This window comes from Vombatus ursinus, unplaced genomic scaffold, assembly GCF_900497805.2.
Source record: "Vombatus ursinus unplaced genomic scaffold, bare-nosed wombat genome assembly UNPS02014822.1, whole genome shotgun sequence".
NCBI classification, from domain to species: Eukaryota; Metazoa; Chordata; class Mammalia; order Diprotodontia; family Vombatidae; genus Vombatus; species Vombatus ursinus.
Genome location: NW_020954600.1, coordinates 1,406,671 through 1,434,184, shown reverse-complemented (window position 1 = coordinate 1,434,184; position 27,514 = coordinate 1,406,671). Strand labels below are relative to the sequence as shown.

Sequence of the window (27,514 nt, the reverse complement as noted above, 5' to 3'; positions counted from 1 at the left end):
AGAAGCTGTGGTCTCCTTCCTTTCAACACAGGCCAGGACTCTGGAAATCCCTCCTGTGTCAGACAGAGTCCTTCAGCCATAGCAGGGATGCTTCCTGTAGCCTTAGAAATTATTATTCTGACATGCCCAAGAGAACATCAGATCTAGGCTAAGACAGGGTCAGAAGGTATACAGGTTCCTCAGGGGAAAGTGAGTCAAACCACTAAGGTCCATCTGACCTCTGGTAGGAAAGCAAGGATTTCTAAAAAGGCAATGCAGAGGCCTAGTATAATGGCCAGGGCACCGGAGCCAACTGAGGATCTGTGACTAACTAGCTTGCATCACCTTGGGGAAGTCTCTGAACTCATCTCGGGCTGGACTTGGTTTCTCAGGTCCCTTTTAGCTCTACATCCTACACAAAGCCGAGGCCCAGGAGACGGACAGTCCTAGAGCCCAAGAAGCAGTGTCTACAGCAGCCCTGGGAGGGGGTCAGGGATGGAAGGCAGGGTCACAGCTCTCTTACCTCCTGAGTGAATCTTCCTCAGAACTTTCCTCAGGCATTTCCTGGTTTAAGGCCTCCTGTGATACATTCCCAGGTCTGCTGGCAGCCGCCTGGCTGTAAACTCGTTCCCAGTGGCCTGTCTCCTGGTTGAAGGCCACTCCCACAGTCCTCTCGTCCTGTGCACTGGTGGAAGTGCTCAACTCCAGCCTGCTGGAGCTGGGGACTCGCCCTCCCTCAGTGCCATCAGCAGGGGGCAGCTGGCTGCCCCCTGCTGGCAGGCCCTCCAAGGCGCTAGGGACCTGCCAGGAGGAACTACTCTCAGCAGTTGAGTAGTTAGGGGTGGTTCTTTCCCAGCGCAGGGTGTCATTGTTGAAGGTCAGGAGGTTATGACAGGCACGGCAGCGGTTCAGGTGGCCCCGCGAGAGGTTAGAATTGTTCTCGCTGCTGTGTGGGGTGGGCTGGTGGGAAGGACCTGGCCTCTCTGGCTCAATATTATTGTTGAGCATCTCCTGGGCCTGCTGGGTTGGAGTAGGGTCTCCCCCCAGGCCTGGGTCAAGCTCCTGGAGCCCGTCATACTCCAAGAAGAAGCGTCTCAGGTCACACTGCAGCTCGTTTCGGATGCTGCCTGAGTTATTACTCTGGCCCGAGCTACTGCCCGTGTCTGCCTCAGTGGCCAGCCCTGATACTGAGAAGCCCCTCCCCTCAGTGGCGGAGGTGTACACCGATGCCTGGGAGCTGCCTTCCTGCTGCCTCAGCACAGACAGTAAGCTCACTGAAGAGGCGCTGGTCCTTGGTGGGGGCAGAGTATCCGCCTCAGAGCGAGAGTCCATACTTAGCACCGTTCGGGTCCAGTCAGAACCTCCGAGCCCAGAGGCTATTTCCCTCCCGGCCTGGTGATACCTGGAAGGGTGGCTGGAGAGAGGGCCACCCAGAGAGCGCCGGGTGGGCCCCAGGCTGAGGTTCCGGAGTGTGTTACCCGCAGTGCCACTCTGCACTGTGCTGAAGGCAGATGGGCGGTTCAGGAGGCCCTGGTCCTGCTGCGCTGACGAAGCCTGCTCCGGGGCATGGTAGGGCTCGGTCTGCACAGAAGAAAAGGAAGCAGTAGCAGCCCCAGCAGAAGTAGAGGGGGCACTGTCCTGGTGTGGGAAGAGGGAAGAAGGAATTCGAGCACCAGAGCAGCGACTGCAAAGGCACAGCATCCCCAGGGGCTGGCAGCACTCGACTGGGGGGCAGCTGACCCGCTCTCGGAGCCTGGTGTAAGCAGACGTCCTGGTGCTCTCCGTGCTGGGTGGAGGGGGAGGCGGTGGAGGAGGCGGGGGTGAGGGGGTGGCAGAATCTTGTACTGTGCTGTGCTCTCCCACCTGGATGCCAGAGGAACGGGAGGACAGCATGTGCAAGAAGTTGTGCAGAAGAGGCGTCCGGCGGACAGGCTGGGACTGCAGGAGAGCACGCTGGCGGAAATGAGACAGCTCCGTGCCATCCACAGGGATCTCTGGCTCATCATCACTCTGGAACAGACCACGTTGGGGAAAAGCAGGGAGACAAGGGCAAGGGACAGCACTTAGCATTTCCAGGCAAACCAAGAAACACTAGCGGCTAAACCGCATTACCCCAAGGAGGAAAAACCCTCCACAACAAAGCACAGCCCCTTAATCCTGGAGCACAGGCTTCTCAAAACTACCTGGTCTGGGCCTCTAAAACATGGATTTGGATACAGAATTAAACAACACTCCTTCAGGGTAGAACTAAGCCTAAGTGAATAAAGCAGGAAAACCAATCTCCACGTACAAGCTACCTCCTCCATGACAAGGAGGCCAGCGGGCAAGAGAAAAATGCCAGCCAGCCAAAATCACAGCAAGGAAAGGAGCCATCAAAACCTTGTTTGTGGTGACAGAAGGGGAGGCTGTCATTCCAAAGGAAAGCCAGGCCTGAGTCTCTTGGGACGACTGTGGCTCTAACTTTGGACATACCACCTGTAACTAATTCTGGAACTTGTCTGAAAGCAAAGACGTATTCATTAGAGGGGAAAAAGCAGGCCTAAGTGACCTAGGATAACCCAAAGTTTAGGGGGGCTTAGGAGCTCTGGGGAAATCATTAATTCAATTACCTGTTGATTGGAGGGGTTAACAATTGCTGTGAGTAAGTAGTGTCCAAGGGGGTCAAATCTCACCAACCTAAAATGAGAGTGACGGAGAAAAAGATGAGAGACAAAGAGAGAGGAAAAAAAAGAAGAGGAGGAGGAAGAAGGAAAAGAAAAGAAGAGGAATAAAAGAGAGGAGAAGAGAGGAGAGGGGGAGAGGGAGAGGGAGAGAGAGAGAGAAAGAGTACGTATTAACTCAAAACTTGGGAAATACTGTATTATACTCTATATCAACACTACTGAAAAACTCCGAGATTGCATGCCTAGGCATTTATTTAGCTAGAAGATTCAGTTCTTCTTGCTACCCCTTCCCACCTGCCTCATAAACAGGGTTCCCATATTTCTGAAGAAGCAGCAGCTTTTGGAAGCACCACCAGATACCCTCATCCCTGGGAGCCCCAGCAGCTGGCTCTCCTGCACAGTGTGCTTACCCACAGGAGGGCCCAGCCTGGCTGTAAGGCAGCAGAACTGTCCTATACCCATCCTTGGGGATCAGTCCACCCTACAGCTCTACCTGCTGGAAGCGTGAGTCATGACTGCGTTTTAATAGCCCCAGCAACAAGTCCTAATGATTTAGACTAGAAAGTGAGTCTATGTCCAACTGAAACACTAGAAGACAAAATTTCTCTACTTTTACTCCAGGTTCAAGTTAGAACCATGTCTTAAGTTTGGGGCAAGAAGATACATCCCATTTGGCAGCTTTTGTTATATGCTTGACTCCTCCAAAATTCCTGTCTTGCAAAGATTTGATGTAAGCACAGACAGAAAAAAAAAAAAAAAGGAATTCCTCACCCCATGAAACACAAAAACATATTTTATGTTTCCTGACAGACTGATTCTGCCCTTAAGCCTACTCAGCTGGTACATCTGATAACTATGCCAAGGGTCCAACTGTACCCGATAAGGCACTGCTGGAAGGCCCACAGGACACAAACACTATCCTCACAGTGATGCTGCATGGATGTACACCCTTAGAACCTCACTTCTTTGGCAGTAGGAGCAGCTACTAGAACCATACCAAACAAGAACATAGAAGAAGTGGTAACACAAGATCTCCCCCTCCACTCCAGGCCTGTGCCACATGGACTGTCCGCTAATGGAACAAGCTACTCACCGGACCCTTTCCATCTCGCTGGCTGTCTTCACCACCGCGAAAGGCTCCCGCCGGCTCCAGTCCCAGAAATGGATCTCATGGGCCGTGGCGATCAGTAGGAGCTGAGCAGTCGGATGGAAAGCCAGGGAGGCGATGGCATTGTTGCTGTCTGTGAACCAGCTTTCACTGCCACCCTACGGATAAACATTCCCAAATCACTATCAGGTTAGACAATAAGCTCATACAGACAGGGAAACACCTATTTCACCTATTTAAAATAAACACCTATTTAACCAATTTAACATAATTAACTATAAACACCTATTTAACATAATTTACTGTCCACTGGGCCTTTTTAAAATAGGACCCCATAGGGGCAGCTAGGTGGTACAGTGGATAGAGCTCCAGCCTTGGAGTCAGGAGGACCTGAATTCAAATCTGAGCTCAGACACATGACACTTACTAGCTGTGTGACCCTGGGCAAGTCATTTAATCCCAACTGCCTCACCAAAAAGGCAAAAAAACAAAAAACAAATAAAATAGGACCCCATGAAATGGACCAGCAGCAGCAACCAACCCTGACCATACAACACTCCTTCAATGGTTAGTCCTTTTCAATCACTCACGTCTTTTACAATGAGTAATTTTCACAATTACAATGTAAAGCCTCTCACGCCACAGACTGACAGAACGTGGGCCACACATCTTCATACTGGCTAAAGCACAATCCTCCCTACAAACCAGGCCTAAGGACATTCAGACAAAGCCCGGTGTGCCCCAGAGAATCCTAGAGGAGACCCTGGTGCTGTCTGGGAACCACACAAAGGGCAGCTGACAGAGACAAGGCTTGGGAGCCAGGCTGCCTGGCTGCTCCTCCGAGGCTGGAGGGAAGAAAAGGGGGGCCTATCATCTATTCAACAAGCCATTCCTGTTCATCAGGTAGAGTCCTGAGGCATGAGCAAAGACTAAACAGGCTGGGGGCAGCTAGGTGGCACAGTGGAAAGAGCTCTGGCCTTGGAATCAGGAGGGCCTGAGTTCAAATCCAGCCTCAGACACATAACACTTACTAGCTGTGTGACTCTGGGCAAATCACTTAACCCCAACTGCCTCACCAAAAAAAAAAGACTAAACAGGGTGAAAGATGAGAAAATTCAACACTGGTGAAGTCACAGAAAAACCAACGAGACCCTTTACTGCTGCTGAGCCCAGGGACTGCTCTCACTCTCAAAAAGCAATATGAAGTTATATATGGAAGTTATGCCAGCAATCTTGCTACTAGATTTACAGTCAGAAGAGATCATTACAGGGAAGAAAAGGTAATATTCAGAGCAGCACCATCTGCAAAAGCCAAAGCCTGAAAACAAAACCTTCACCCCACAATCAGGGAATGACCAATGGGCAGAATCTGAAGACTTCCGTGAAGCAATGCAGAGTACAGAAAGCAAACCCACAATGACAACAAAACCCTGACTGCCGCCATAAAAGGGAGACAAAGTCATACAGCCACAAAACTGAGATTAAACACCGTGGGCAGTGCGATCCTGCCAGGGTCAAGTTCCAGCATACGGTCTCTTCCCTTTCAAGGAAGGTTCCATTACAGAAGGGTGCAATGGCATGTGCCTCCAGCTCTCACGTCCTGGTTGTCTGGCCGAACTTCAGAGGCATTTTCATTTCGGCTTGTCTACGTCCGCTGCTATGTTGAAAAATAATTTGTCAATTTAAAAAAAAAAATGATCTACAAGGGGGAAGCTAGGTGGTGCAGTATACAGAACACCGGCCCTGGAGTCAGGAGGACCTGAGTTCAAATCTGGCCTCAGACACATAATACTCACTTAGCTGTGTGACTCTGGGCAAGTCACTTAACCCCAATTGCCTCACTAAAAAAAAAAAATGGTGTTCTAAAAAGATGACCTAGAGCCTGGACATAAAGGGGTTTACTTCTGCCCCTCAAACCAACGGCAGGAGGTATCTAGCAATCAGTTTAGCCCAGGTCAGAGCAGCCAAAGGAAGTACTCACATGTAAATCCCAAATCCTAACCTCCCCATCAAGGCAGCCAGAAGCAATGAGGCCTGGGATGGTGGGGTGAAAAGTCACACACCACGGTGTACGTCGATGCCCAACCAGAGAATGAACACACTTGCCAGTCTTCACCTCCGTAATGTAGATGTTGTGGTTCACGTGGGTGGAGGCCATAAGCGTCCTACAAGAGAGAAGGAATGAGGAGCTAGGCAGGGGAAGAAACAGTGCAGAACTTCTTTGGTTCTGGCTAACCAACATGGATCAGCACCCATCCTGCATGGGATGAAGAATGCCGTGCAACGGGGTAAGTTTTTGGCTATAGGTACCTCACTTTCTCATCAGTTCCCTGGACACTCTATCATGGCCTCAGCTATCACAAGACCTTTCTAAAGCACAGGTCTGACCATGTCACCCTCCTACTTAGTGAACTCCAGTAGGTTCCTATTACCTCCAAGATAAAAATATAAAAGCCTGCTTGGTCTTTAAAGCCCTCCCTAACCTGGCGCCTACCTACCTGTCCAGTCTTCTTACACTTCACGTCCCTCCACGCCCTTTGCAATCCAATGACAACCGGCCTCCTGGCTATTTCTCAAATGTGACACTCTATTTGTGGTGTGTCACAACTCCAAAAGCTTGAACTCTCTCACCTTCTCTTGGCTTCCTAGCTCCCCTGACTTATTTCCAGTTCCAGCTAAAGACAAGAAGCCCTTCCCAGTCCCCCTTAATTTTACTGCCTTCCCCCTGTGATTACCTTCAATTTATCCTGTCTATATCTTGTTTGTACATAGCTGTTTGCATGCTGTCTCCCTCATTAGACTGGGAGCTTCTGGGGAGGGGGAACTGCTTTTGGCCTTTTTTTGGGCTCCCCAGTCATGACCAGCACACTGAGTGGCACATGCTAATAAAGGCCTGAACAGGAGAAACCTTGTGATCACTGCTCCAGATATGATGACCTACTTGGTGTCCCCACATATCCCATTCCATCTTCTGTCTCCTTACCAAGAATAACTTACATTTACAGAGCACCTACTATGTGCCAAGTACTGGGTTAGAAACCTTACAAGGCCAGACCCCATACCTGGAATAGACTTTCTCCTTCACTTGTCAGCTCAGATGCCATTTCCAACACCCACCCCCACCGCCCAACCATGGTTCAATGCTCTCTTCACTCTCAGACAATCTGCCTTTACTGTCTAGGTTTTGACTTTACTCCTCTGTGAGCATGTTCTAGCACCCCAGGGGAACACATCCCTCTTGGGGGCTGTGATCATCTCATTTCTGTCTCTGTATCCCCAGGGCCTGGCACAAGGTCTGGTATACTGTAGGTGCTTACTAAATGCTTGTTGAATGGGGATGAATTTTGAAATGCTTTTTGGCTGGTCTCCCTCATCCCCAGTATCACCTTTGGAGTTAACAGTCTTTTTTAACTCATTCAGAACCATGAAGCTACCTCTCCATCACTGGCCCCCCTCGAACCATGACTAAGACATTTCACAGACCCCTTTGCTAACTCGTCTTTCCTTCAAAGGGCAAAGGGACTGATCCATGCAGTGCTTCCAAGGGCCTTGAGCGACTGGTCTGTGTGTTACCACTCAGAAAGGGCAGGACAGGGAGGCAGGATTCAGGTGAGGCTGCGCTAACCAAATGGTGCCACCACCAAGGACAGTAAAGGTAAGGCTACAGATGGGAGCACAGTACCTGTCTGGGCTGAAGGCCAGTAAGAAGGTGGATCGTGGACTGTCAGGAAGCTCAACTTTCTGGAGGAAAAAAACAAGAGAAGACAGTGATAAGACTTCCCTGGAGCCATCCAAGAACAATCATTAACAACCCTATTTCAAAAGCCACATCTGCACACACAAGTCTAGGCTCAAACCATTAGGAAACAAGGCTCCAGACAGAGACTGAAAGAACTAGGCCCTAAATTCTCATCCCCACTGGAAAGTGACTCCCAATGAGGGCTGCCTCCTTCCTCCTTTTTCCTCTGACAAGTCGAGCTCTGTCTGTCTCTACCCTTGCCTGACCAGTGCTGGGCTCTCTCTACGAACCCTTCATCCCCAGTTACCAGGACAAAAGGTTTCTTGCCTTTCCTTCCCATTTCATCCACCGAGTTTTATCCTCCACCAGCTCCTGCAGAAGCCGCTGAGCCCCTAAGGCCCGTGTGCCCCTTTCTCGACCCCAGAGTATCCGGACAGCATTCTTCTCGGGGACAACCTTCATGGCTCTCAGGCACCACTACCACCCCAGGCACAGAGGAGGGTGGAGCAAGCACTGGCTCCAGGTTTGGAAGCAGCTAAAACGAGGCCATCCAGGTCCTTGGAAGTTATCCTCATGGAAATCTGGAGAAACAAAAATTGCATTAAAAGATTGTTCCATGGCTGGAGAAACTTCCCACTACAAATTCAATTCTGCTTAAATGAGGGATGAAAATGGAGGGAAGAGGAAGTAGGGAAATTTCTTCCATATTGGTGTTTTGAATGTTTTTATCCTAAAATAAGATACCCCACCTCAACTTATTCTAAGTCAATTCACTTTTCCTCTTGCTATAAGGTATAGGTCCCAATAATGGGTTTTGGCCCCAGCAACAAAAAATAAATAATCACAAACTTCATACTTTACCAAACAAAGAAGCTTTTTAAAATTTGTATTTTTATTCTGAATTTAAACACCAAAAGAGCACTCCATATATAAAGTAGGCTGCGGATAGCAGGCTTTACCTTTTCATCATAGCATAAATTTCACATGTAACTTTTAAAGGTGTTCTGCTTGTCTCTGTTTTTTTCTGGTCTTCCCTCTGTTCTCTTCTATCCATTTTTAAATGCTGCATCAATGCCCATCTTTCTTCTTTTTTTGTTTGACAGCACTATGACTGCTTTTTACCCCAAAAAAAATTAGGGGAAAAAGAAGAAAAACAAAATCAAAAGGAAACTTTCTGCTATACCAGGACCTCAAATCCTGCTACTGGTATTTCATCTATATGGGACATAGCCTTTTAAAATACAAAGTGAAAAATTATATTAACCACTATATCCCAGGCAAAAGGCAGCCTACTGGAGGGGATGGGGCTGTCTTCAACCCAGGAAGCCCTGGGTTCAAATCCTGCTTCTAGCACATAACACGAAGCATGGATCCTCTAGGTGCCCCAGGAAACCCTCCAGGACTTGAAGTTGCCCCAAAATGTCGCTCTATACTAGGAGAATGAGTTTCCTTCCCTGAGAGTTCCTTACACTCACATGATCAATAAGCATTAAATCCCTCTGATGTATGTGCCAAGCTGTGTGCCAAGCCCTGGGAATAGAGATACAGTGAATAAAACAACTCCTGTTGGCAAGTCTAATGGAGAAGACAACAAAGACATCCATAAGTACCTACAGAATAGATAAAAGGTGAATAAATCAAATAAATGCCAAGAGATTAACTACGAGGGTGGGCATTAGCAGTTGGGTGGAATCAGGAAGGATATCAAGGAGAAGGTGGTGCCTTGGCTGCATCCTGAAGGCAGAGTGGGATTCTCCAAGAAGGAAGTGTTTAGCACAAAGCATGAAGAAGAGGGAGAGAGCCATTTGGGACGGATCAGAGTCGTGTCCCATGAAACAGAGAGGCCGGCATCAAGTTGTGAAGGGCCTGAAAAGCTGAACAGAGGCATTTATATGATCCCAGAGGCACAAGGAAGGTAATAAAGAGTGCTGTGGTCAAATCTGTGCTTAAGAAAAATGGGTGTGGTAGGAGTATGGAGAAACTTGAAAACATACCCTGCCTATCCATACATGCCAGGCACTAACAACATAACAATGAAAAGGGATACAGGTTCCTGCCCTCAAAGAACTTACTGTCTACTGAGGGAATATGATGTCTACACAGATAAGTAGCATACAAAGTAGATTGTGATAGAGGCAAGGAAGGGGTCCAGACAAAGTCAGGAGAAAGATTTTGCTGCCCATTGAGGGAATCAGGAAAGGCTTCATGACTCCAAAAGAAAGAGAAGAAGAATCCATATACACAAAAATATTCACAGCAGCACTTTTTGTTGCAGCAAATAATTGGAAACTAAGGGGGTGTCTATAAACCGGAAGAATCACTTAAATTTTGTTATATGAATGTAATAGAATATTACTGTGCCATAAGAAATAAAAGGGACCATTTCTGAGAAATCTAAGAAGACTTGCATAAAATTATATAGGTTGAAGTAAAGAGAACCAAAAGAAAAATGTATATGACTACAACACCATTAAAAAACAACAACTCTGAAAGACAAGTACTCTGATAAATACAATGACTAACCATGAATCAAGAGGAACAAGGATGAAAGAAGCTTCCTACCTTTGACAGACAGGAAATAACACGAGCTACCTTGGGACCTCCTCATTTTAGGTCCTCAGTGAAGGCCAGAGAACTCCTTTTTAGGTGTAGTGAAGAGAGGATTCTTGGTCAGGCACAAGTTGGACTAGAAAGCCTCTGAGGTCTCTTCCAACTTTGCAAGTCTGTGATCCTGAGACAGGAGGGCCCACAATAAAGCCTTCCAGGAAACACACCCACGTTTTACAGCCAGAGATGATCAAATCGTACAGACTATAGGGAAAGAGCCACCACAGAGGTAGGAGGAACACCAGAAAAGGGCTCTCTCCATGACAGGACACTAGCGAAGTAAAGTGAGTAGGAAAACCACATCACGTACTCCCTCACTTTACAGTCTCTTACATCCCAACTAAGAGGATAGCTCAAGATTACAAAAGGAGCAAAATCACCAATCAAAATGTCAACTAAGTTACTCCTAGCACTGCACTTGACCCTAAAAACTTCCTGTGTGGCCTAAAAACGATAGGACTAAATTTCTCCAAAAATAAACCAAAGGAATAGCTCCTCCTCTCATTTTGTATGTACTTTTATGGGCACATGTCTATATGTAACTGTCACTATGAGGAATATGCCAGGAAATAAGTTACAAACACAGGGATTTTGCTGGGTAGTGGTATAGAATGCATCCTTAGAATGGATAGTATGATTCTGTGTTGGACCCAGGCGGCAGGGTTCCTCCTCCCAGAGTGTAATGTAAGATGCTTGAGGACAGGGATTCTTTCATTTAGGTCTTTGTATCACCAGTGCCTAGATAAGTGTCTGGCACAAAGTAGGTACTTAATTTGGCAACAGCTAGGTGCATTATAGGGGCAAGCTCAGACAGGGCCTGGAGGCAGGAAGACTTGAGGTCAAATCTGGTCTTAGACTCTTACTAAGCTATGTGACCCTGAACAAGTCATTCAACCTGTTTGCCTCAGTTTCCTCCTCTGTAAAATGAGAATAATAATAGCACCTACTTCTCGGGGTTGTTGTAAAAATGAGACAATTGTAAAGCACCTAGCACAGCACCCAGCACATAGTAAATGCTCAATAAATGCTAGCTATTATTAGTACTATTGTTATTATTATAATATACTTGTCCTTTGATTGACACACTCTGAATTGTGAGTAGCATTTGCCCTTAACAATGCACACTGCAAAAGCCAGATTTCAGACTGACTAGCTAACAGCTGAAAAATCTACCAAAATTCCCTAAAGAGATAAGAAGGAACAGAAAGTATAGTCAGGGGAATCTTCTTGTTAGCCACACATGGTACAACACCTGTGCATGAATACCATGTCATCAAGAAAGTTAACAGCATATTGGGGGGCAGATATTCTAGAAGGGCTGGGGATGACCCTGATAACTTACTTACATATACCAAAGAACCAAGGGGGGGGGGCTGGGGAGGGGACACTCTTGCTCAACCAGCCATAGTTTTTTTAAATTACCAGTATTAAAGAAAATAAAGAAACTGCCAGTGTTAATTACCAGTAAAGAGTCTATTGATTCTATTTTCTAATATGAATTTATTAAATACTTTTAAAAAGCTGTACACAACAATTTCATATAAAATCCTTTTTTCTGTTCTTATATATGGAAATGTTTACGCTTGTCAAGTTTCGAATAATAAACTTAAAAAAAACCCAAATTTGTAAAAAATAAAAAATAAATTTTGTTTTGGCAGTTGTACAGAGGATGGATTGGAGTGGAGACCCGAGATGGGCAAACCGATTAGAAGGTGGTAGTGATGAAACTCTGAGCTATGAGGGGCGCTGTGTGAATCAATTCTTAGGAAAGGGCATAGAACTAAAAAAACTAGAAAAGTAACAAATTAAAAACCCCCAATTAAACACCAAAATAGACATCCTGAACATCAAACGAGAGATTACTAAAACTGAAAACTTAAAAAAAAAAACAACCATGGAACTCACAGCTAGTTTTATGGGGAAAAAAATAGATAAACCACTGGTTAATTTATTTTTTTAAAAACGAAAGAAAACAAAATTATCAGTATCAAAAATAAAAAGGGTGGATGTACAAACAATGAAGATGAAACAAAATCGATTATTAGCAGTTATTTTTCCTAAGTATACGCCAATAAAATTGACAACTAAATGAAATGGATAAATACTCAGAAAAATATAAATTGCTACATTAAGAGGAGAAGAAATAGAATACTTAAATAACACTATCTTAGGAAAAGAAATTGAATAAGCCATAAATGAGCTAAGGAAAAAAAAAAAACCACAGGACCAGATGAATTTACAAGCAAATTCTATCAAGCATTAAAAGAATAATTAATTTCAAAACTAAGAAACTGGAAAAAATAGATAAAGGAGTACTACCAAATCCCTTCTATGACACAAATATGGCTTTGATACCTAATCCAGAGACAGTCAAGACAGAAAGAAAATCACAGACCAATTTCCCTAATGAATATTGATGCAAAAAATTTAAAAAAATATTAGCAAGGAGATTACAACACTATATCACAAAGAATATCACTATGACCAGGCCTTGGGTTGAATTCAGGGGTAGTTCAATTTTAGATAAACTATTAGCATAAATGACCCTATCAATAACAAAACCAACAAAAATCATATAATTATTTCAACAGATACAGAAAAGCTTTTGACAAAATACAATACCCAATCTTATTAAAAACTAGAAAGCAGGGGCAGCTGGGTGTCACAGTGGATAAGAGCACCGGCCCTAAAGTCAGGAGGACTTTAGTTCAAGTCGGGCCTCAGACCAAACACTTGTCACTTACTAGCTGTGTGACCCTGGGCAAGTCACTTAACCCCAATTGCCTTTAAAAAAAAAAAAAAAAACTAGAAAGCATAGGAATACATGAAGCTTTTCTTAAAATGATAACTAGCACATAACTGGTATATAAAACCTAAGAGCAAGCATTATGTGAAAGGGGGATAAGTTAGAAGCCTTTCCAATAAGACAGGGATGAAGCAAGGATGTCTATTATCACCATTACTATTCAATATTATACTAGAAATGCTAGTTATAGCAACAAGATAAAAAAAATAAGTTAAAGGAAATCAGCATAGGCAACAAAGAAACAAAACTATCACTTTTTGTAGATTATATGATGGTACACTTAGAAAACCCTAAAGAATCAATTAGTCAAAACAATTAACAACTGCAGCAAAGTTGCAGGATATAAAATAAATCCACACAAATCATCAACATTTCTCTATATTGCCAACAAAACCCAGAAGGAAGAGGGAAAAAAAGGGAGAGAAATTCCATTTAAAATAATTATAGACAATATAAAATAGTTGTGAGTCTATCTGCCAAGACACACAAATGAACACAGTTACAAAACACTCTTCACACAAATAAAGACATTTAAATAAATGGAGAAATGTTAATTGTTCATGGGTAGGCCAAGCCAATATAATAAAAATGACAATACTATCTAAATTAATTTGTTTATTCAATGCCATACCAATCAAACCATCAAAGAACTACTTTATAGAGCTAGATAAAATAATTTTTTAAAAAATTCATCAAGAGGAATAAAAGGGCTCAGATTCTTATAAACTAGCCATGGGCTCAGATTCTTACAATCTAGCCAATAGCTCACAGGTGTTCAGATTCCTTAAGAGGCTGGCCAATATGAGGAATGTTCTAATAAACCTTGTCTTTGGCTGAAAGAAGGCTTGGGTCAAATTCTTTAGGGCAGGACCTGTGTGTTGTGATTTTGGGGTCCCAGAACCCTTAAACCTCAAGTTCTGCCTAACCCCAAGTTCTTCTCCAGCCAAGATTGGAAGATATGTAAGTCTCCCCCGACCCTTCTTTCTTCCCCTGCAGTTGGTTGCTCTCCAAGCACCTAGGTATACCTTCTGTAGCAGAGAGGACAAGGGCAGACACCTTAACTGGAAGCGTAGGCCCAATTCTGTCAATTCTCTCAGCACTAGGGAACTGGGAAAACTGCAGCTGTTTTTTGGTTCCCTGAGGGCTTACTTACTCCCTTCCCTCTACATCCCTGAATCCTCCTTCGTGGAGGTTACGGGGAAAAGTTAGAACAGCTAAAAACATCTTAGTAGATTCTGGAGGTTTTGTAATCATTAAGGAGTGTTTCAAAACTGTACAACCTGGTCACCCCCTTCCCTTGAGTCAAGAGAGTATCTGTTAACCCCTCTCATAGGAGAAGAGAGTTTCACCTTTCCCCCTCACTTTTGATTTCACTCTCACCAACCTGGGGAAAGGAAGGAGGGGGGAGGGGCAGCAGCTACAGCATGGGCTCCACTGGCAATGGCCTTGGGTCCTAGGGCAACCTTTGCCTGGAAGCATCATCCATGTTCAGCACATCCTGCTCAAGATAAAGAAGCTGGCCTCTGAACACTGGTAAACTGCATTTTCATACCAAGTGTGACACATCAGAGCCAACCTTAATAAGGGATTCAATCCTGAATCAGTCTACCTTGCAGTTGGAACCCAGAGACTGGTTTGGAAAAGGTACCTGCACAAGGATTCCTTGAAGACAAAGTGGAAAGGGCCCTACCAGGTCCTCCTGACCAAATCCCATGCTATGAAGCTGAAGGGAGTTGAATATTGGATGCATCTGTCCCCTGAAGAGGGCTCCAACCCTGAACTGATCACCCAGTAACCTGGAAAAGACATGTTATTCAATTTCTCTTTGGCTCTACTTTATGACTATCTTTGTGACTTCTCTCTCCAGTCAAAACACCCCTCCCTGACCTCCACTCCATTGTATGTGTTCTTTTATTCAGATATTATCTCTTTGAAGGCAAAAACTATTCTGCTTTTTATATTTCTATCTTCCATGCTTAAGATAATGCTTGGAACATAATAAGTATTCTACATTTTTTAAATTCATGCATGCATCCATCCATTTATCCATTCTCTATAAAATCTGTGCTTTCATTAAGAGTGTTTTTAAAAGCAATAAATGTTACTAGTATCCAAAAAAAAATAAAGAGGAATAAAAGGTCAAGAATATCAAAAGAATAAAGGAAAATTAGACGTGAAGGAAGGAGCCCTAGCAGTACCAGATCTCAAACTATACTACAAAGTGGTAATTATCAAAACAATTTGGTACTGGATAAGTACTGAAGAAAATAGAGTGGTTGACCAATGAATATATTAGGTACACAATATGCAGAATCAATAAGCATAGCGGCCTAGTGTTTGACAAACCCCAAAATCTCAGATATTGGGGCAAGAACTCGCTATCTGACCAAAAAAACTGGGAAAACTGGAAAGGAGTTTGGCAAAAAGTAGTCATAGACCAACATCTTATACCATATAGCAAAATAAACTCAAAATGTATACATGATTCAGACATAAAGAGTGATATCATACACAAATTAGGGGAGCATGGAAGAAATTACCTGTCAGATCTATGGATGGGGAAGATTTTATGAACAAGAGATAAAGAGGTTCACTAGAGGTAAAATGGATAATTTTGATTATGTAAAATTTATATATATATATATATATTTATATACATAAAACAATACAGTCAAAATTAGAAGAAAACCAAGAACCTGTGGGGAAATTTTTTAACAAGTTTATATGATAAAGGTCTCATTTCACAAATATATAGTGAACTAAGCCACATTTATAAAAATAAGAGTCATTCCCCAACTGACAAAAATGGTAAAGGCATATGGAACAGGTAGTTTTCTAAGGAAGAAATCAAAGCTATCAATAGTCATGTTAAAAAATGCTCTAAATCACTAATAATCAGAGAAATGCAAATTAAAATAACTCAGAGATATAACCTCATAGCCATCCCATGGACTAAGATGACAGAAAATGACAAATGCTAGAGGGAATGTGAAAAAATAAGTATACTAATGTACTGTTGGCAGAGCTATGAGTTACTAGTCTAACCATTCCGGAGAACAATTTGGAACTATGCCCCAAAAGCTATAAAATTGCATAAAACTTTGACCCAACAATACCATTATTAGATCTATAGATCCAAAGAGGTCAAAGAAAAAGAAAAAGCACCCATATGTACAAAAATATTTAAAACAGTTCTTTCCGTGGTAGCAAAGAATGAGGAAATGCCCAAACAAGTTATGGTATTTGAATGTGATGGAATACTATTATGCTATAAGAAATGATAAAGGATATAGTTTCAGAAAAACCTGGGTAGACTTATATGAACTAATACAAAGTGAAGTGAACAGAACCAGAAGAACTACAGTTAACTGCAATATTGTAAAGATAATCAAATATAAAAGACTTAGTAATTCTGATCAATACAATAATCCACCACAATTTCAAGAGATTTATGGTGAAAACTGCTATCCACATCCAGATAGAGAACTGATGGACTCAGAGTACAAACTGATACATACTTTTTTCCTTCCTTTCCTACCATACCTTCTTTCTCTTATCTCCATAGGTAAAGAATGTAGACATTTGTTTTGCACGACTTCACCTGTGTAATGGGTTTTGTATTTCTTGCCTTTTCAATGGGTGGGGGAGAGGTTGTGGGAGGGAGAGAATTTGGATCTGAAAATAAAACTGAATCTTAGTTAAAGTCTTAGGAAAAGCAGCAGGTAGAATATAGTAGAACTTATTATGCATTTATTAAGCATTTACCATGTGCCAGGTTATGTGCTAAAGTGCCAAGCACACAAATACATGGGGGAAAAAAAAAAGAAAATCCTTGTCCTCAAGAAGCTTTCATTCTAAAGGAGAAAGAAAACACAAAGGGAGCTGGAAGGGAGGATGGGGAATGAAGGCAGGACACAGGTGGAAAAGTCCAGAGAGTCAGAAGCAGAATCAGGAACAACCCACGAGAGAAACGAGCACAGATAACCTAGGATCTTCATGAAAAGAGTGGTCTACCCAAGAATAATCAGAGGAGAGGGTACAGGGTGGAGGCATCTTCAAAATGAGAAGGCTGTTTAGCACAGAGGTAGAAGAGACTGGTGAATAAGGAATAAGTCAGTCAGGAGTTGGAAGAGAAGTGAGTTTGATGGCTTAGACCAGGGATGGGGAACCTGTAGCCCTCTAGGTCCTCAAGTGTGGCCATTTGACTGAATCCAAACTTCCCAGAGCAAATCTCCTTAACAAAAGGATTTCTTCTGTAAACCCCCAGCCTAGGTCCTTCATAAAATAGTGGTCCATACCATTAGTTCCCCCCTACACTCTGATGAGCCTTCATGAAGTCAAGAGAAGCTTCTCTATCAAGGCTTTGAGAGGCCCTTTGTCCTAATACCACAACATCAAAGTACTTCTAATGAAATAAACTGCCCTGGGTTTTAAACAGGATTTAGAACACTGTAAAGTGCTGGTGGAAACAGCAGTCTGAATCCTCACCAAACTTGATCCTCTGACCTCAAGTAACCCCAGTGAAGGAAGAAAATGATTTTTCAAAGGGCTCTTGGATAACCCAGAAAGCTCTGTAAAAGCACCTGGGCTTCCTGTGGGAGCAAAAAGGAAGAAGGGACTGGATCTGAGCATAAGGGAAAATGGAAAAGGAGAACCCAAAACACAGATCTCCAAGTAAACGTCCCTAGAAATGCCCAGGGACCAAAACCCTTTCATTCTAAGGACTCCAACAAGAAAGTATAATCAGCAGACCAGAGTTCTGAGGGAATGGAACACAAATGGGGATCTCTCGCTTTTGTCTAGAATAAAATATTTGCTCTGTTCCTTTAAAAATGAAAGGACTTTTCTCCTGGTTTGCTCTAGGCAGCCACCTGGAAAGAAATTTTTATTTTGTTCTCTCTAAAAAGAACAAAGGGAACTAAATCAAACTGAAGTCAGACGGGCCTGTAGTGGAGCAGGAAGTGCCAGTCAAGTGTGTTTTTCATTCTGTTTTTTAAAAAGAAGGAAGAGGCAAGTTTCCCAAATCTGTCCTGAAACCAGACTGAGACAAAGGGTACCAAGAATAGCACATTCCTGACGGCATTCACCAGTCCACAAAACCAATCTTTAAAAGCGTTTTTCCAACGATAAGGTTCCGCAAGTTAGACTATGCTTAACATCACCCCAACTAGTGCTCTGCCCTAAATTCTTTTAAAAAGAGGAGAAAAACATAATCACCTTTAAAAAACACTTACTCTGGCAAATTCAGGAGCTTTAATTAATCTAAGCCATTGTGAATACAAATACACTAGACAGTGAGTACCACTGCCCAGGAAACACCAAAGCTAGATAGACACCGACCCGCCAAAGTGCCTACTGCAGCAGAGATTTCACAGCTCTCCAAGGGGGAGAGCCTGCCTTCAGGAAGGGACTTTTCCTTATTAGCTGTCAAATACATGGAAAATAAGCAAATTACTCTCAACCTAGAAACTCCAAACCACAGCTCAGTGTAATAGAAAGGGCACAATAGATGTGAAGGCCTGAGTTCAAATCCCAGTTCTGCTATTAATAGCTATGTGACCTTACATAAGTCACTTTATTTCTCTAGCCTTCCAGATCCTCATCTTGTTTTGTTTGTTTTTTGGGGTTTTTTTGGCCAGGCAATGGAGTTAAGTGACTTGCCCAGGGTCACACAGTTAGTAAGCGTCAAGTGTCTGAGGCCAAATTTGAACTCAGGTCCTGCTGACTCCAGAGTTGGTGCTCTATCCACTGCACCACCTAGCTGCCCCCAGGATCTCATCTTTAAATAAGAAGCTTTCTAAGGTCCTCTATAGCCCTAAATCTTGACATTTAGATCAGAATGAAAGACAGAACAGCACTATAGAAAAAATACTGGATTTGGAGTCAGGCAACCTAGATTTGAATACCACCAACTCAATTGACTTGAGCAAGTAATTCACATTTATGCAGTGTTAACCAAAAGTAGTGTCTGGCAAACTCTACAGACCCCTTCTCAAATATTTATGTTTTAATATTGAAGGAAATGTTAAATTTCCACTTATAGGCTAGTGTAAATAACTTCGTAATTCCTTCCCCTTCAAGTTAATGGACAGAAGTGAAACCTATCCATAGGAGTTCACGAATGGGGAGGGGGGAGGAGGGGGTTCACCCAATCAACCACTGCTGTCTCTTCACACATACCAAACTCTAACATTTAGGCAAAATGTTATCAACGTCTAAGAGGTTCTCTCAAAACCCAGAAGGAAGAAGAAAAGGACGGCAACATAATCCCTACATTTCCAAGGAGCATGTCAGATTTACATCTGTTACAGATAACAAAACAGAAAGTAGCAAAAGTCAACTTCATGGAGAAAACAGTAAGCTTTGGGCTACAGCAGAGAAGTGAAATGAGGAACACAGGACCCAGCGAATAATTATGACCATAATCTTTAGGTTTGTGGGGAGGAGAGGAGAGGGAGCAACAGCATATACATCCAGAACCTTAAGGCTGGAAGGGGACTTGGTGGAGACCATCTTGTCCAACTCTTTTTTTACAGACGATCTTGAGACAGGCTTCCAGTTTTTCCTTCACTTTGCAAATGTGAACAAGGCCCGTGCAGAGACATATCACCCTGGGCTCAAGTTTTTCTTGTATTCCTTTCTTTCTTTAAAAAGAAAAAATGTGTTTGCCTTCCTACTGCTGCTGTTTGGCTTCCCTCGCTGGCTCAAGTGAAGTTCAATGAACAACTGGAAGATTAAATACAAAATGTCAAGCCTTGACTTTGAGGGCGAGAAGTGGCCCATCACTTAGAAACTTCAGGCGGGTGGAGATCCCAAGGGGCTTCTACAATGGCTTCTACAGTCTTCTTGTCATTAGGAGGGCCTTCCTAGAGGGGACTTCAGGCCATTCCAAATGACACCATGTGGGGCCCAAGGCCAAAAAGTGTGCACAACAGCCAGAAGGGGCCTTGCCTGACTGATGCGCAGCTCAAGTCTGTCTCCCAGACAGACTGTTGTTCTAAGATCAAAAGAAGCTGAGGATTCAGAAGAGGTTACAAAAGGGAGCAGCCAGTAGAACCTTCTAAAGGCATAAAAAGATAAAAGAAGCCAGACTCCAAATTTTGCCTGCACTCTTTTGGAATATTTATTGAGTACCTACTACCCACACACACAGACCACTCCCTAAATCAAATGCTCCCTAAATCAAAAAGCCCTTGGATGTCAGCATCAATCATATTGCTGCCTAGGAAAGGGTAAGTATCCCCCAGAGATGACCTTCCTTCTAGCCTCTTTGTCAGACCCAAGAAATGTGCCCTTGGTTACTTTCCCTGGTTTATAAAACCACAAGCTTAGAGGGTCACAGATTTAGAGCTGGAAGAGGCCTCAGAGGTCATCATGGTTAAGTACTTTGCCTGAGGTCCCACAGGCAGGAAATATCAGAACCCAGTTTCCACGTGGCTTCATTCCCTCCAAATCCCAGCCATCACATCAGTAATAAATTTTTAAGGCCTATCTGAGCTTTTATTTGTGTAATTCTACTTACCAGACATCTGCCCTAACTGATTAATCCTAAAATCAAAAAAGGATCATAAACAAATAGTAAATGCAAATACAGCCCCAGTGGGTCCCACCCTTCACATAAATTCCACCATTTAAAATTATTTAAGTCATAGCAAGATACACTAAGACTCCTTTATGCTAAAGAAAAAAACCAACTACCACCTCCCATCTGTTTTAATTTGGTGCCCAGTGGTTTTGGAATCTAGTACCTTAAAAACTAGGCATTCACTAAATCATGACTAATTCATCTCATCAGAATTTCACTTGATTATATTTTTAATGTATAGCCACTTATAGCTGAAAAAACTTGAGAATAACCTGTGAGCACAAAGGAAGTGCTCTTTCTCACTTTGAGGGGTAGGGGAGGTTAGTCCTCGGAGGCATCTCAGATCACAGATCGAGAGGTGGAGGAACCTTTGAGGCCACTCAGGAAGACAGTGAGCTAGCCTTGGAGCCAGCCTGACTCCAGAGCCAAGCTGCTTCCCACTACACCACAATGCCTCTAGTTGTCTACATAATGCTCATCCTGAATCAAGAGAGGCTACTGTAGTAGGAGGATGTAAAGGCTTCCGTTTAAGGTGGCTTCTGGACTGGCAGAGGATAAACCCAGGATTGCAACCCCAACTAAGCAGATCTCGCCACTCCCAAGGTTTGCTCATGTGTAAGTCTCTGTTTGTGGTGAGGGTGGAACAGAGTGGATCCTGAAGGAGCCCTAAGCAGAATAAGGCCAGTCAAATTTGTTGGGAGGGAAATACTAACTAATTAAGCTAAGTGGTCCAGTCAAAAGGCAGGCTTTTCCTTTTAATTACCAGAACTTTACTCGCTAAGTTCTCTTTCCTTACAAATAAATGCCCTAGGAAAAGCAGGCATGTGGTCTAAAGTGTGTGGTAAAGGACAAAGGAGAGAAAAAGAGGTCACAGGAGCCAGGGCAACCAAATACTGTGCTAGCAGGTGCTTTTTGAAGTTTCAGGGCCATAATAATAGCAAGGTGGACAACTGAGCTAGAGGAGGGCTTAACTACATGAGGCCACAGAGAAGTCCAGTAAGAAGCCAGCTACTGTTCCCAGGTCAGTTCAGAGAAAGTTTATTCCCTGGGAACTAGAGGTCACCAGGAGGGCCCAGGATGAATCCCTTACAACTAAACCAAAAAGCAGTAGATTTGGGGTTTGTCAGGGAGTTCTGAGGAAAGAAGAATTTTTCTCCCTCTTCTCTTATTTTGGCCAATTAATTCTTCTCTATGGTTTTCAAACATTATAGAAGGATCCTACTACTAGAAGTGACAAGACATCAGGGGACATCTAGCCCTACACCTTTTACAACTGAAGAAACCAAGGCCTGGAGAAATTAGGCCCAAAGCATGCAGGCAGTAAGTGAGAGAACCAGATTTGAACCCAGGTCCTCTAAGATGAAGTGGATTTCCAAATCTACACAGAAGAACTTCATCCTAGAGGTGACAACTTTTAAGACATTTCAAAGAGATAAAGGTTCCAAAAGAATGAGAAAAAATCTCAGGTTGTGTTATTACCCAAAAAGGTGATCAAGAAGACATCAGCAAATACCGATCTATATGTCTACTTTCTCATATCTACAAAATCTAGGAGAATGGTCAAAGCAGCATTTGCAAACAGCCTTGATGAAAATGAGAAGGGATATAGAAGACTTATGTATAACAGATAACAGTTTTCACCATCACACAAATGACTAAAAGGTAAAAAGAATACAAGATCCCACTGTGTTTGTTCATTACATGCACATACACAAATGAGCTTGGTACAGAGAATGCAGCCTTAAAGACTCCTCCCATGAGATGCTGAGGCAGCTGCATACATAAAGACCACTGGTGACACCCAGAAAGAAGAAACCATAGAAATAATTTTGTTCAACTCTCCTCTGCTAAGATGAGATGGATTTGACTCTACTGTAACTACAGTAAGGAAACAGTAAAATCTTGCCTAGAAATACCTCCTAGCCACTACTAAAAAGAAAAATAGACTCTTTTCTGAAAGTCAACTACTATACTTGGGAGGCTCACCCCACAAATCCATCAGCATGGGACAAATACCAATCAGGGGAGGAGACTTTATGGACTCCATGCAGGACTCAATTCTGTTTGCCAGTTGGGCTAGAACTAAAACTTCAAAGTAGAACTGGTACGGAAATGTATCTTAATTATATCTGAAATGCTCTGTCAACTATGAAATGTTTCAAACATACCACAAACACATACTCAAGACAAGTGTGGCCTCACCCCAACACTTACCTCGCCTCCCTCCCTACTACACACACACCACTGACCTATCTACCAGCAGGGGCCCCAAATCCAGGATACTTAATGAATAAATAATTCAACCTCCTACCTTATTAGAAGAACATATAATTCCTCAGTGTAGATAGCCCAGAGGAAGTCTTTCCACCAGACAGGTAACAACAGGGAACCAAAAAAAGGCCAAATCTGCCACATATTTAATGACCACCTACTCTGTGCTCAAAACAGTGTTGACTTTTTTTTTCAGGTAATTGAAACAACTTCAAAATCAATTTTCTTAGAATACGATCCTCTCTGAATATGCCCAACACTCAATGAGGTCATTGGGGAATTCCAAACCACTCACTCAAACAACTCCAGATAACAAAGATGAGTCTCTGTCCAGTGCTTAGCTAAAAGCTAAAGCCAGTTAGTAATTCAATCCAATAAACACTGAGTAAGTGGCTACTAGATTCATAGCTTGTGGACAAAATGCTTAATGTGCCTGAATCACAAGTTGGATCCTTACATGGACTGGTTAGTTTGACATGCAGAACATCTTGTTTTATACTGCAATGCAGTGTAAAATCACCTTTCAATCAAAAAGGCATGCCATCAGGCCTGGAGTCTGGAAGACCTGAGTTCAAATGTGGCCTCAGACCCTGGGCAAATCACTTAACTTCTGTTTGTCTCAGTTCCTTCATCTGTAAAATGGGGATAATAACAGCACCTACCTCCTAGGATTGTTGTGAGGATCAAATGAGATAATAATTGTAAAGCACTTAATACAGTACCTGGCACATATAAATGTCATATAAAATCATCATCATCATCATCATTAAAAGCATGTCACCATTAGTCATAGGACGGCCTAGGTAAGAGAATGTAGCCGGATCACAATACATCACCACTCCTGGGAAAACCCACAAAGGACAGGACCCAGATATAGCAGCAAAGGTCTTTCTCACATTTAGGTAAGAACAAATAGCACAGAGGCAATGGACAGTCACAACAGAAACTAGAACATAAGACAAAGAATTTCCAAATTAGAAGGGATTTCAGAGGCCAGCTCAATAATTCTAAAGTTTGCTGAAAAGACTTGCATGAACTGATGCTGAGTGAAGTGAGCAGAACCAAGAAAACACGGCACACAATAACAGCAACACTGTGTGATGATCAACTGGGTCTGAGTTCTTCTCAGCAATACAATGATCTAAGACAATTCCAAAAGATTCTAATGGAAAATGCTATCCACATCCAGAGAAAGAATTGACAGAGTCTGAATGCAGATCCAAGCATATTATTTTCACTTTCTTTGTTTTATTTTCATTGTTTTTTTTCCTTTTGTTCTGTTTCTTCTTTCACAACATGACTAATGTGGAAATATGTTTAACACGATTACACATGTATAGCCTATATCACATTGCTTGCCATCTTGGGGAGGGAGGGAAGGAGAAAAAAAAAATTGGAACTCAAAATCTTATAAAAAATGAATGTTGAAAATTGTCTTTACATGTAATTGGAAAAAATAAAATGCTATTTTAAAGTTCGGGAGCTTTTAAACTTTATAATATTCTTCCTAATTCTATGATAAACAAGTACTGTATACCCTAAATTTGTTGTACATTCTATCAAACCCATAGCTGAGTGCCATTCAATAAGCTTCATAGGTCTGATTAAAGTCTAAAGATATATCTTCGATTCCTGGTTTCACAACCAAATTGTTACATAATCTTAGACAAGTAAGATTCTCTTCAAATTTCAAGTTTTCTTCCACATATAAACTAAAAGTGTTAATATCCCTTCCCTTCCTCCACCAGAATGATAAATAAGGATTGATGAGATCATCTGTAAAGTACTCAGAAGAAGGTGATAGAATTCAAGGCATGATGATTACTCTTCTAGAAGCCAAGTCAAGACCCAACTAACTCCACAGCACAATAAGGCTCTGCCAATGTCCAGGACCCCAGCACAACTAGAGCCTGACACTCAGTAGGCAATGGGACAACGGAAGGAGGTCTGAGCTCCACTCTGGTTCGGCCACCTGTTACCTATAAGGCCTTGGGCAACTCCCAAGGCCCTGGGCTTCCATTTTCCTCATCTGTCAAATGAGGCAGTTGGTCCAGATAGCCTCTAAAGTCCCTTCCAGCTCCAAATTTATGGCCCTCAGATCCTGTGACACAGCGCAAAAAGCCTAGGAACAATTATAACAGAAATCTGCAACACCATTTGCAGATTTCAAAAATATTATTGCTCAGAAAAATAAAACATCTCTACACAAGATTAGACTGTACTTAGCCCCCACAGACAATGAAGTGTCAAGATACCCTCTACCCCCATCTCACCCCCTGGAAACTGGTTCTGAATCAAGTCATTGACCTAACCTTTCTCTTTATCTTACAATCCTCATCTACAGAGTGGGTGTCAGGCAGTCCTCTGTGCAGGATGGTGTATGGGCTGACTAATGACCAAAAAATGCTTTGAAGATATAAAGCTACATAAATGTTAATTACAGTTATTACAGAAAAGAACAAAACGTATCATTGTGTTAACTGCAAATCTGACTTACTAGGTCTTCTTAAAGCAAGTTACACTAATGCAGTCAAATGCCCCAGACATACTTTTTCTACCCAACACAACAGTATGATCAAACTGGAAGCAGAAAGCAGGCAACATAAGTTAGGATAACAACCATTTGCAATGAAAGGAAAATGAATGAGGGCCTATCTCTGGAACGTCCTATGGAGAAGGGTGTTCTAAGGAATACAAAGTCCCCAGGAAACCGAAGAGAAAAGCGACCTTCTGAATAAAGAACAAACAGGGGCCCCAGTTTGCTGGGTAGCTCACAAAAAATCAAAAGGACAGTCTTAAATACTCAAATATGGCCCAAAAAAGTTTTGCTAACGGACAAAGAAGAACTTTTGATGAAACACAACTTTTGATGACAATCTCTATGGAGGAACGAAATTGCTTTGCCCTAGAAATGGGAACTGAAACCACTGCCTGAGACACAGAAGAGCAGAGGCTTTGTCCACAACACACCTCTCAGCTAGCAACAATGCAGTTCAGCCTAAGAAGCGCCCACCTCTTTCTGCTTTCTCTGTATACGATCTCTTCCACAGGCTGAGAAAAGAATGGAATCTACCTCTTCTTCCCGAGGCATTCCTGAAAACTGCCCCAGACTGGAAAAGCCCTTGGTGCCAGGAACAATGATTTAACCAGCTTTGTGAACATTAACCGAGAAATCCTTACAACCCCAGGACAGATGGGACAGATCATTCAACTGACAAACAAGGAAAGCAAAGCAAAGCAATTCAAAGAAGCGCACAAGATGAGTCCTAGTTTACAATTCGGGCTTGTCCTTCAAATAGGATCAAGTGCTTCTGATTTGCCAGCCTGGAATTTAACAACTCTATCCAGATACCACACGAACAGTCCACCAACTCTCAAAGTCAGCCCAAGTGAGGTTCCTCTTGGCTAACCAGAATGAGGAAGAGAAAACCCAAGACTTCAGTAAAGGGAGAAGTCGTTTTTTAAATGAAGAACTCTTAGAAAAAAGGTCCAGCTATCTATCTATCTTTCACCACCTTGCCAGCTGCATATATCCCAACCCATCAAAATAAGGGAATCAGATCTAAAAGCACAGACATTTTAAGTCACAATTCAATTATTTTTCTTTAAGATTTAGGAGGTTTAGGAGGAAAGATGCAGTAACAATGTGAACATATTAAGACCAAGATGACCAATCTATAAGTATGGACACTATATATGGAAAACATGCATACTCGCCTTTTGTTGTTCAGTTATGTCTGACTCTTCATGACCCCAGGGACCATACTGTTCATGGAATTTTCTTGGCAAAAACACTGGAGTGGTTTGCCATTTCTCCAGTGGAGTAAGGCAAACTGAGGTTAAGTAACTTGCCCAGAGTCACAGAGCTAGTGTCTGAGGCCATATTTTAACTCAGGTCTTCCTGATTTCAGGCTCAGCACTCTATCCACTGAGCCACCTAGCTGCTTCCTATACTTGTCTTTACATTGTAATAATATGGTAAATTTTATTACTTTTAAATAATTATGTAATAGCCAAAAGTTGGAAAAGAATTCAAACACATCACTGCTTCAGTCAGTGATTAGTATTAGTATTAGCTGTGTTAGTGAAGAGAAGGGGACGAATAGGAGAACTGTTGTGAAGGTAAAAAAGCAAGATTTGAAAACAGATTGGATGTGTGAGTTGAGTGAGAATGAGGGGCCAAAGATGACACTTAGGTTGTGATCCTGGGTGACTAGAAGAATGATGTTCTCAACAGTAACTGGAAGGTTGGGAAAAGGGGAGGATTTGGGGGCAAAGATGAGGAGTTCTGTCCTGTACATGCTCAGCTTGCAGTACCTACCGGACATTCAGTTTGACATGTCCAAAAGGCAGCTGATGATGCAGGAGTGGCACTCAGGACACAGATTAGTTCTGTATATATATATACATCATAGAGTTATGTAAATAGAAATGACAACTGACCTCAGGGGAGATCACCAAGCAAGATCATATACAGCAAGATAGGCAAGTCCCAGGATACCTGTGCTTCAATCTATCCATCTATAAAATTACTCATGTGTTATGACATTTAGTTACTATGTGTACAATTCAAACAAGATTATGAGATGACAGGGATTAGAGGAACTGAAATATTGTTATATGGATGCCAACACAAGAAATCAGGGTGACTGAGGTGGCTATAAACTGTTGGAGTCAGGATTGCAGGGTCTGAATTTCTTTTCTGACTGGTGTGTGTGTGTGTGTGTGTGTGTGTGTGTGTGTGTGTGTGTGTGTG

General features: G+C 42.7%; 1 protein-coding gene across 7 annotated transcripts in view; it reads right to left on the bottom strand.

Moving 5' to 3' along the window:
• Positions 1 to 27,514, bottom strand: part of AMBRA1 (autophagy and beclin 1 regulator 1) — a 189,589-nt gene that overhangs the window by 146,214 nt on the left and 15,861 nt on the right. For 3 of the 7 annotated variants that reach the window (XM_027837763.1, XM_027837764.1, XM_027837765.1), the window contains exons 2-8: positions 7,817 to 8,070; positions 7,433 to 7,491; positions 5,732 to 5,915; positions 3,736 to 3,908; positions 2,589 to 2,655; positions 1,843 to 1,989; positions 503 to 1,560 (exon numbers count right to left, since the gene is read on the bottom strand). In XM_027837763.1, coding sequence (XP_027693564.1) covers positions 503 to 1,560; positions 1,843 to 1,989; positions 2,589 to 2,655; positions 3,736 to 3,908; positions 5,732 to 5,915; positions 7,433 to 7,491; positions 7,817 to 7,951 — 1,823 coding nt within the window. In that variant the 5' untranslated portion in view covers positions 7,952 to 8,070. Of the gene's footprint in view, positions 1 to 502; positions 1,990 to 2,588; positions 2,656 to 3,735; positions 3,909 to 5,239; positions 5,380 to 5,731; positions 5,916 to 7,432; positions 7,492 to 7,816; positions 8,071 to 27,514 lie in introns of those variants that run through there. The other 4 variants (XM_027837760.1, XM_027837762.1, XM_027837761.1 and 1 more) reach the window with 2 other exon arrangements.